Source organism: Gekko japonicus, unplaced genomic scaffold (genome assembly GCF_001447785.1).
Source record: "Gekko japonicus isolate JY-2015 unplaced genomic scaffold, Gekko_japonicus_V1.1 scaffold3, whole genome shotgun sequence".
NCBI lineage: Eukaryota > Metazoa > Chordata > Lepidosauria > Squamata > Gekkonidae > Gekko > Gekko japonicus.
This window is the reverse complement of record NW_015170887.1, coordinates 1,304,226-1,315,370: the sequence shown is the minus strand read 5'-3', so window position 1 is coordinate 1,315,370 and position 11,145 is coordinate 1,304,226. Positions and strand designations below refer to the sequence as shown.

Genomic DNA, 11,145 nt, shown 5'->3' with positions numbered 1-11,145 from the left:
CTTGCGCCGCCGTATCCCAGCCCCCGGCCGTACTGCGCATGCTCGGGCATGCGCAGTTCGGCAGACTCCCCCTCCCATCAGACTCTTCCTCCCCGGCAGCTGATCGTGCCGGGGAGCGACACGCCGCGGCTCGGGGGATCCGTGGGATCCCGCCACGGCGTCTCAACTTTGGTGCGGCTCAGATTCGCTGCAGTTCAGCCGTCCTTTTCCCTGCCGTGTGGCAGGGACCTCTGAATTCTAAAGATCTTCAATAAGAGTACCAGCCAAGTCAGCTCTAAAGAGTGCTATCAGAAATATTTATCCACAGATTATCCTAATAGGTCCTCAACTGCATGGCTACCAAGTTCTGGACAATCTCAACTTCATCAGTTCTGTTCATGACAAGGGGATTTTTCAAACTGTCACCATTATCAAACCATTTGACATTTGATCAGAAAGAACAGAAGATCAAATTGAATATAACAGCAGCCATAGGCAAAGGAACACTGAGCTAAAGGAACACTGACCTTAATGCTAAATCTGAAACCACCTTCAGCAGGTTGTATGCCAGCAGAATCTCTAATCTGAACACCCAGCACCAGAAAAGAACACTTTTGACCTCTACCTGCTCAAACAATGGGAGAGGACACCGAAATCATGGTAGACTGTAGCAATTCTAGTTCCCAGAGCGTGCAAACAATTGAAAGGAACACACTGAACATTAGTGGCTGGCACCTTCTTGCCCCCACCCCAACTTTATTGAAAGATACTGTGTTCTTAGACATGTCTAACTCTTCAGTATGTGTCAATAAAACCAAGGCTAGAGCTACGAAAGGGCTTATTTTCAGAAAAATTAATCATGATGATATACAAGGAATAAATTTAATAAAACACAGTTCAGGTAAGACAGTCATCTCATACATCCCAGGGAACAAAATAATAACAATAATAAAAGAAATTAGAATATGTGGCCCAGGTATGATTTAAAATTCAGGAGATCTTTAATTAGAGAAATGAAAGTATGTGTGTTAAAACTCTGAGTTTTCTTCCTAACCCTTGAGACTGAGTAGTAAACTTTGTGAGGAAATAACGTGGATTTTAATATCAAAACCCTAAACATTTTATTTTACATTAAAAAAAATAAAAATACTTTCTAAAATTTCAGTTTATTTAATTCTATGAAGGTTCCAGCTGACCTGTGCCTACTATTGTGATCCAGGGCCTTCTCAAAAACAATCACTTTAGATTTATGAATCTGAGGTAACTACTGTACTGAAAATTCCCACACAACAAACATTTGAATAGACCAAAGAGGAGGAGGTATTTTAAAAGGTTAAGAGGGTGTGTGTGTGTGGGGGGGTGCCTGGTGGAGGAACACTGGGACCTTATCTGTTTACTTGTATGCCCTTGAAAAACTGACAAGCTATTTACACAATCATTTCCTAGAAAGTGAGACGTGAGTTAAATGTCAGTTTTAATTACACACAAAGCAAAGGAAATATTCAACAGGCTAAATCGAAGCCAACATAAGCGTTTTCCAGTACAAATCCAAACCAGGAAGGTGGGAGTTATTCGGCTTGACAGAAGCCAGACAAGGGCGAGTATTACGGGATCTACCCCTCCTCGGTCTGTGTAACCTGCTGGGAAGAGAAACGGGGACATCTCCAGCCCAAAGTAAACTACTGAGGGTAGGATAGTTTGGGCTGGAGATGCCCCCCCTCGCCGCCGCCAAGGAAGCGCCTAGAGCAACAGCAGCTGCCAGCCAAACGGTTTGGCCCACTAGCAGGGCTGCGGCAACAACACCGCGCGAGCCCCGCTTAAGTCTTCCTCCGCTTGCTGAGGCGGAGCCAGGCTCGCGCGTGGCTGGCAACGAGGAGGGGAGGAGCGGGCGGCATGATCGGGACCGTGCTCTGTTACGTGCTGCTGCCCGTGGCGCGGCTTCTGCAAGCTTTACGAGGTAACGCTCCCCCCCTCACTTTGTGTCTTTCGCCGCCTCTCAGATTCTGCGGCCGGCGCCCTCCTCTCATTTTGGGTTCGACGCACACCTCTGAGGTGTCTTTTCTGCGGCTGGGGGAGGCCGGCCGAGGCCCCGGCCTGGCTTCGTCTCAGGGAAGTCGTGTGAACAGGCCTGACAGGAATCCCGAGGACAGTGTCAACGCCTCGTTCGCTTGTCACTCCCTCCCTCTCCCCCTCCCTCTCCACGCAGTGCGGGTCTTATGTGGCAGGATAACCCCCACCCCCCGCCATTTTCCCTCTCCCAGTGAGCTCGCGGGGCTTCCCTCAGAGAGGTAAATAACTTTCCCTCAGAAGTCACACAAGGGCAGAATATCTGTTTTGGAACCCGGCAGTGTTCGCATCTATGTATCGAAACGCCCATTAACAGGCGAGGGGAGGAGAAGCCGGGCGGGTGTTTGAATACACAGTGATGAATCTTTTTGACCAGCCTTTTTGTGGTCAGTTTGCAGTGCTGAGAATGGGTGCTCCACAGGGGAACCAGAATTCCTGGATGATGTTCTTCGCTGTTCAAACCATGTTAAGAAGCTGTTGTTCCATGTAGCATAAGTTTGATGGCCCAGTTCTTTTTCACTTAGTTTCAAATATGTTGTAAGTGCTTTACGGAACACAGAAGCCACATAGTTGTCCTGCCTACAACATCTTTAAGTGCTTATTTTAAATTTAACTTGCATTGTGGAAACTACCATAACAGCTGCTGGAAGTGCCTCTTCTCCCCAGGCCTAGTCTGATTCATATTCTAAAGGAAACTTTCTTATGCCAGACCTTGGTACATGTGCTTTACTTTAGAAACCAGGCCAAAAGTTTAGGAGCCTGACTCGTTTTCCTCCTTCATGGTTTTGTATTTTAATGGCCGTATTTTCTAATTATTGCTACCACAAAACCTAATCTTAAACTTTTCACATTTTCTCAGAATTTTATTAAAGCTACCACAAACATACTGTAGTGATAAATACATATTGGAGAGCTGTGGCTGTTACCATACCACAACAAAAAGCTAACCTTAGTCTCGAAATCTTCTCCCCAATTTCTCCTATTTTCATTATTGCTTTAAAAAGCCAAGTAAAGTCACACAGGCCAGATATCCCGGGGGGGGGGGGAAGGCATGGCTAATTGCCCCGGCGCAGTTTGATGTGCGATTACACGATCAGACACGCTGGCAGCACACCACGGGTCCTTCCCTCAGCGCCGGCGGGTAAACGAGGGACCGGAGGGGAATGCTGCGCGCTGGTGCGATCACACCACGGGTGTCTGGAGGCAGCCCGTGGCAAACGTTTACTAGTACCTTGGAGGTACTAGTTTTTTAAGGCGCATTGTCGGCAATAAGCCACCAGTGCGCTCCACTTCCCAGATGTTGGGGTGTGATCACACCCGGATAATCCGCCCACCATCCGTGCCTCTCCCGCGGCAACTTTGCCGTGTGACCGGGGCCTTAATTAAGTATTGGAACCAATATAGAAAGCAACTGATTAAATGAATTGATCTACTATCATTAGGCTTACCAGGTTGCATGCTTTGGTGGGATACTTCCCCCCCCCCACTCTGCTCAGTGGAGCAGTGGGAGCAAAAATGGAGAGGGGATGCTGTAGCATTTGCAACACTCTAGGAATTCTCCTAATCTCTATGGGTTTTACTGTAGAGACTAGAGGAATTCCTAGAGCATCAGGAATGCTTTCATGTTACTTTTGGGTACTCATCCATGAAATGACATCTCAGTACTGTGCACTTCATTTTTCCCAGTCTCACCCCCCAGATTCTCCCAGCTGGAAGCCTTATCCATCACTGAATGGTGTAAAGTTAACATATAAACAAGCAATGACAAGATCTACATACATTTTTATGTCATATTTCCAATGTATTCTGATAAAACCCTTTTCCTCATCTTCAACCAAAATGTAAACAATTCATAGGGCATATTTACAAATAACTTAAAGTACATTTAGCCATTCCCTGCTTATTCTGGGCAACTAGAATTCTGTGAAGGAGAGAGAGGGATTTCTTTTAGGGAAGCTCAGTGGATTTTAAGAAGATATACACTTGTAGTGTAGATGTATTGTAAATACTGACTTGTATTCTAAATACTGACCCATACATTTACTGCCTATATCTTGGTTTCCTTTCTAGGTGTAATTCATTTAGCCCCTTCTCATGAATCTTGTACCCTCATGTTCCTTTTGGTTCAAATGCAGTGTCATTTAGTCTACATCTCCTCTTATCCTCAGATCACTGTCCTAGAGAGAAAGTACTCACAAGACCCAGTATTGCTGCTTGCCTGTAGCACTTTTTCTTATGATCAGAAAGAGCTGTCCCAGGTGCCTTTTCCAGCTTGAAAGGGACAGAACAGCTACCCAAAACAGTAATGTACAGCTCCTTTTAATTGAGGAAAAACTGCTGTGAAGAGGCTGTATATGCAGCTGCTTGCCCTGGTGACCATCGCTACTTGCCCCGGGAAGAGCAAGGAATTTCACCTCTCTTGATGCTAACTTTTTTTTGTTCCATTTTCATTAGTTCAATGGCATCCTTTTTGAGGATGGTTGAAGAATATAGGCCTTTAATATTCTGTGCTATTATGTCCCATTTCTCATTTACGAATTTATGACAGAATACAAATTATCCTGCTTCATCTTTCTTATTAACAGGACATCCTAGTCTGGTCTTCAAATTTTCGAAATGAATATAATTTAATTCTTCAGTTTTCACTTTTTAAGAATCAGCATTGAAAACTGTGAATGCACATGGTGTGCATGAGAGCAGAATATATCAGCAAGCAGTTCTTAGTGTGTTGAACAGTACAAATCTCTAGCTGAGATTTTGCTATAATTGAAGAAGTTAAAAAGTCTTGGTGTTGCTAAACTCCAAGTTTCAAAATCATGGATCACATCCACACAAAGATGGGGTTGCCTTAGACATTTGTGGAAAACAGTAGCATCAGATATTTTCAGGGGAAGATAAAAGCAGTCTGCCATACCACACCAACTGTTATCTAGATTGTCCCCCTATTAATTCTGCTATTGAATTTAAATAGTTCTTTATTGCACCTGTTTTTGCTACCTGTAAGAAACCAATGGATTTTAATCAGCAACAGGTTTTGATTTTTTGTATTGTTTTGCAGATGGTTTTTTTACATGCCGAAAGAATGCGCTTCTGGTGAAGAGCACAGCGGCCCATATAGAAGGCCTTCCGGTTTGTGGGAAGCCAGTTTCAGAGGAGAAGCAAGCCCTGCTGCAGCAGTGGCTGGAGGAAGAAGCTGGGGGGCCATACACCAATGAGAGCACTTCAGAAACAGAGAAGGTGTCAGCCACTTTGGCTGCTGAGTGGCTGGAAGGCCCACAGCTACTGATGACAAGCTTAAGCGATTTGAATGTGGCCCCACAGTCTGATGGCCAGGAGCAGCAACAGGTGGTTCAGAATGAAACGACTTCTGGACTACAGGAATTTGTAGAAACTGCATTGGCAAATTTACCACTAGAGGAAAGAGAGGCCATAGAGGACAATACTGTATGGACAGCACTAAGGACCCAGGCTAATCTTCAGGCTGTTGACGGTGCACCTCTGTCCACAGAAGTGTGGATTGAAGACCCTGCTGTGTTGGCTTGGAGTCCTGCTCAGGAGACTGATGTGGTGACAGCAGAGGGCGTTGTGTTTCCTTTTGAGAACACAGATCAATTTCAGCCACTCCCAGCGGAAATACCTTATCATGGTCAGTACAAATGTATTTTGTCCTATGTTTGTGATCATGCTGTGCTAACACAGGGGTGTCATTTCTGCCATGTTTTTTTAGTTTTGCCTGATAGTGCTGAAATATCCATGTCAATCTTTCCTTGGAATTCTTCAAAGATTCCACAGCCTTGTGCACACATCTTATTCTGTTGCTGAGCTCTTTGGGTATTTGAATTTACTTATTTATTTATTTGATTTTTACCTTGCCCTCCCCTCTGAGAGAGGCTCAGGGCGTCTTACATAAGAAAGCAATAGATAAAACAACAGTATAAATATTAATATAAAATACACAATATAGTTATTAAAACCAATTAACATAGCGATGGCAGTAAAGCTGTGATATGTAAACATATGAGAGCATATGAAAACATGCATTCGGCGATGGGATCCACTATTGGTGGGCCTGGGCTAGAAATGGTGTTGGCACAGGGCATAGATGATGAGCTCCGTTTTCATGGCCCTGCGGAACTGTGAAAGGTTCTGCAGGGCCCTGGTCTCTTCTAGCAGCTCATTCCACCAAGTTGGGGCTGCCACAGAAAAAGCCCTGGTCTTGGTTGATACTAGCCTGGCGTCCCTAGGGCCAGGCGATTTTGCAACCCTGACCGTAGTGCTCTCTGGGGAACATATGGGGAAAGGCGGTCCCTCAGGTAGGTAGGTCCCTGACCATAAAGGGCTTTAAAGGATTTGAAGAAATTCTTTCAAATTGAGTCTGTTGTATAGTTTTATCTCTGGATGTTTCTGAGTTTTTAATTCATAAAGCATAGGCGGAAGCTTTATGGGCAGCTGTGATCAGACTGGTATGGCAAAATAACTCAAGAGAGTTACTCAGGGAGTATTGTCATCTAGGGAGTGGATGAAGTGTCACAATATAGTTCCTAGGAAAGGAATCCATGTACTTGCTTGGTACTAGTGAACACCTTTCTGAAATTCTAGCTCCTGAAGAATGGCCACATCAGCCTGTTGCAGCAAAAAATTATCTAGTGAAGTAGGCTTTTCCTTGTAAGAGCTCATGCCACAATAAATGAGATGGTATTTTTGGAGCCATAAAAATATCTTTTATTGGGCATGTCATTGTTCCAGATTCTTCAAGGAATTGGAGGATGACCAGTATTTTCTTCTCAGCAGCTTAGAAAGGGGTTATGGGGACTTCCGGTTTTGGCGCTCGCCATGGCGGTCGCTCTCCTGGACCTCCAGGAGACGATAGCCAGAACTCGTGGCTAGGAGGGGGTACGATCGTCCACACTCCCCACGGAATCCTTGTGAGGGGTTCCAAGCCATGGGGCGCTAGACGGCTTTTCCTCCGGCAACAAAGCCGGCGAGGGGGGGGCATCCATTCCCCGATGGTCCTACTACGGAGTTTCCAGATGGAACTAGAAACGCACACCGGATCAAGCGCCGGGTGATCTAGCGGTTTTGCAACTTAAGTGATATGGAAATCATATAATCATTGAACTGTGAGTTAAACTGAAGCAAGAACATCGAAAAGAGCCAAAAGCCGCCCATTGGGAAGCAAGGGGGGGAGGGAACTCCCCTCCGATAAGACAAACTGAAAGCGAATTCAGTCGTAAAACCGGGGGGGGGGGAGCCTTTTAAAGCGAAACAGACTGAATGTAACAATTTCTAAGAACTTACAAAGCGTAACTGAAAACTTCAGGACTGTGATAACTTTTGATAAAAAGTAAACAGTTCCTTAAAAATGGTGCCTCCCATAAAGAAGGACGAGAGGGAGAAGATAACAAAAGCTAAGATCACCAGAAGTACCAGCCCAGCGAGTGTTTTGCCCAGACAGGACACAAACACAGACCTTCAAAGGTTATTAAGTGAGGCATTGCGCCCTCTACTGGAACAAGTGATGGAAATAAATCGAAAGCTGGATAAACAGCAAGCTCAAATCGGGATTGCAACTTAAAAAAGTAGACACCACCAACAAAAAGCTGCAAAAACAAATGCAGACAATGGAGAAGAAGCGACAAATAGATGAGTCTCAACTGCTACAACTTCAAATGGAAAAGGCAAGCTATGTCCTAAGATTCCAGGGAATTCCTGAGGAAAAAGGGGGAAATCTCACTTAAGTTAATGTGTGAAGCATTGGAGCAAATGGCAGAAATTGCAGCGGATACTCTACAAAATGACATTGATATGGTCTATAGATCATATACCGAATTCATAAGGAATAATAATCTGCCAGGAGAAGTGATGGTGAGATTCTCCAGAAGAAATGTCAGAGATAAAATTCTTAAAGCAGCCAATGGAGTCTCCCTGAAAATCAAAGGCAAAGAGATTAAGGTACTAAAGGACATACCATTTGAAATAAGGAAGAAAAGGCATAAATATAAAGACTTGGTCGCATTCCTTCAAAAGAAACAAATTGTCTACAGATGGATTTTCCCCGAAGGAGTCATCTTTAAGTTTGCAAATGGAAAAGAAAAAATTGACACTCTGGAAAAAGCAAATGAATTCCTGTACCTGCACAGCTGTCCAACTGATGGGAAAGAAGAAGAAGACAAAGGCAGTCGTAAGATGGAGATGGAATAGAGTCATCTTCTGGTGAAGAATCAGACTCAAATCTGGGGGCTGCGCCCCCAAAACAAGGCTATAGATTGAGGAAGCCAAAAGATAAAAAATGACTTATTATAACTCTGAAGTTTAAAGAATATTTAAAATAAGATTTCTTAGACTCTTTAAGAAGTCATAGTAGACGATGTTTCAGTTGGAGCAGAAGTATGAAAGATGATGAACATGTTCAATGAATTTATATGAATATTTAGCTATATAAGCTTGTAATCTTGTTAAAGCTGTTTGTATGACACTCACTCTTGGGTTTTTAGAGGTTTCTTTACTTTATCCTATAGTATGTAGTCCCTTTCCTACTTTTCATGTAGTGTTTAGTTTTAGAAAATGCAATTTAAAATATCCCCTTCAGGGGGCCAAAAAAAGAAAAAGAAAAGAAATGGGTTATGGGAAGGGAATTCCTGGCATATATCTATCTGATATCTGTCTTCCTCTCTCTTTGTTTTACAGAGATTCTTTGGAGGGACTGGGAAGATGTTTCTGCTCAGGCTTGTATCTCAGAGCCAAGCTCAGATGCTGGATCTTTATTTGAGTTCAGAGTCATGTCCTACAATATTCTGGCTCAGGACTTGATAGAACAGAGTCCTCATCTTTACATGCATTGCCATCCAGACATTTTGAGCTGGAGCTATCGTCTTGCAAATCTCTTACAGGAGATCCAGCACTGGGATCCTGATGTGAGTATCATTTGGACCTATCTGTATTGCTCACTGTGCAAGTTATAAAATTGCAGAGTTACTTGTATGTAGGTTATTTAACAGAACAAAAATTTTCATTAAGAATTCTAACTCTGCATGCTGTGTAAATTTGCATATATTTATTTGTATAATTAGCTATAAATAGCTATTTATGGGAAAGGGTAAAGAACTGTGTCAGGCATAGAAGTTTTACAGTTGGAATATCCCGTAGTCTTCCTTTCCTCCCTTCATCCACCCTAGGAATAGCATAGACAACGTATTAAACCAGAAGCAGCTGAAATGGGGGCACTTGCTCTGCCTTGGAAGTGCAGCTCCTAACCAGCATCCTTTATTTCTTTCCAGATTCTTTGTCTCCAGGAGGTTCAGGAGAATCACTATTGGGAGCAGCTGGAACCAACTCTTGTGATGATGGGTATAACTTCCCTTTTTGGAACTTAGATTCTGATGCTAGCTCAGGAACGTTTCTCTTGAGTGGAAAGTTTTACTAGCTGCCGCGTTTCTGAAACTGTTTGCTTTACCTTCTAAGTTTAATAGCACACATGGCTATGAAGAGTTTCTCTGCACCATTTGAGGTTATCACTCTTTAGAAGGGAGGTGGCCTGTTCCCTTGGCTGCCTGAATGGGACTGGACCATATCAGTACATCTGTGGTATTGTTCATCCTGAGAGCAAAAGTAGGCAATAAATAGAAATGCATGTAACAGTCCCCCACATCCTTTTTTGTAATGAAGAGTCATGACAAGCTGTTATCGGGGGGTGGGGGCCTTAATTCATTTGCTTCCTACTGTTTCTTCACTCCCCCCACACTTTTTTCCTATGAGGAAGAAGCAGTAGGATGAGGGGAGATCTTGTACAGAATAGCAACTAGACAGAGAAGGTTTAAAGATGCACATTCTAGCCTTGTCATTTCTCAGACTGACAGCCACCCAAAGAAGAAGAAAATCTCATGAGCTGAATTCACACACATTTCTTTTGAAATGTCTAGTTTGGTCTGAGAAGACAATGGTGTCTTAAGACTTTTAGACAGAATTTTCTCTGTCAGAGCAGGGAATCTCCAAGCCTAGACATGACTTCCTGCTTTCTACTTTCTCTTCTGAAAAAGCTGAATCTGTTTGGCTTGACCCAACTTTCCAAAGGAGAGCAAGAGATGTTTTTGCTGGCTGTTCATTTTAAAAGCAAAGGTCTGGAGAACTAGGTTTGTTCTACCTTGTTTACAGAGACTTGTAGCCCAATCTTGTGCATGTTTTCTCAGAAGCAAGTCCCACTCAGTTCAGTGGGCCCTGTTTGTTTAGGGTTGCAATCTTGGGGTTTTAGTTATTTAAATTGTTGTGAGTGCCTCTCCTGCTATGTTCTGCTGCAACAGCTCCACTCATCTGAGCCAAGCTGTCTGAAGGTGCCACCTTGCAAACAGGTAAAATGGGCAACTGCCTGTTCATGTGCATTCTCTGTGGTTGCTCCCATGTTACGGAATGGTCTGCCTAAGTCTGTTAGGAAGGCCCCCATGCACCTGTTGCTTCACAAAATGTGCAAAACAGAATTGTTCAGGAGGGTGTTCTTGTAGACCAGAGCTGTAGTGTAACGGATGAGCTCAGGAGGTGACTTCTAGTGGGGATAAATTTAATGTACATTGGCGGCTGTTAGTGTAGACTAGTATGCTCATTCAGTGGCTTGGGAGCCACATGTGGCTCTTTGACAAGCTATTTGTGGCTGTTCTGAGCCCTGTACTCCAGTGTGGTACCTACCCCATGTCCCAGGAAAATGAGCAAGGCTATTATGATGGGCAGGTGATTCCCACCTTGAAACAGGTGCTATCACAGGGGGTGGAGGCAGTGTCCCTAGACTGAACTTTGTGCCAGGAATGGAAGTAAAGGGCCTGTTTTCTCCAACCACTGCCCTCCCTTCTTTGCAGGCTCTGCATTTTCACCGCTGCACTCAAGCAGCTACAAGCCGGCCAGAGAAAAGAGAACATTCAGCCACCACCACTATGGCAGCTATTCAGGAAAAGAGCAAGCTGGCCACAGTGGGGTTTGGTGTTTTTTCTCCCATTTCTCTATTATCAACTTGTTTTCCTCCAGGAGCCTTGTCCCTCGTTCTGAGGAAAGAGCAAAAAGGCAGAAAGGCAGTCCTTCCTCTCAGTCTAGATAAATAAAGGGCTGGCTTAGGTT

At 44.0% G+C, this 11,145-nt stretch overlaps 1 protein-coding gene across 1 annotated transcript in view; it reads left to right on the top strand.

The window, feature by feature from the left end:
* Nucleotides 1–1,766: 1,766 nt before the first annotated feature.
* Nucleotides 1,767–11,145, top strand: part of ANGEL1 (angel homolog 1 (Drosophila)) — a 19,398-nt gene continuing 10,019 nt past the window's right edge. Inside the window, exons 1-4 of the mRNA XM_015418353.1 lie at nucleotides 1,767–1,936; nucleotides 5,105–5,692; nucleotides 8,734–8,960; nucleotides 9,324–9,393. Coding sequence (XP_015273839.1) covers nucleotides 1,873–1,936; nucleotides 5,105–5,692; nucleotides 8,734–8,960; nucleotides 9,324–9,393 — 949 coding nt within the window. The 5' untranslated portion in view covers nucleotides 1,767–1,872. The remainder of the gene's footprint in view (nucleotides 1,937–5,104; nucleotides 5,693–8,733; nucleotides 8,961–9,323; nucleotides 9,394–11,145) is intronic.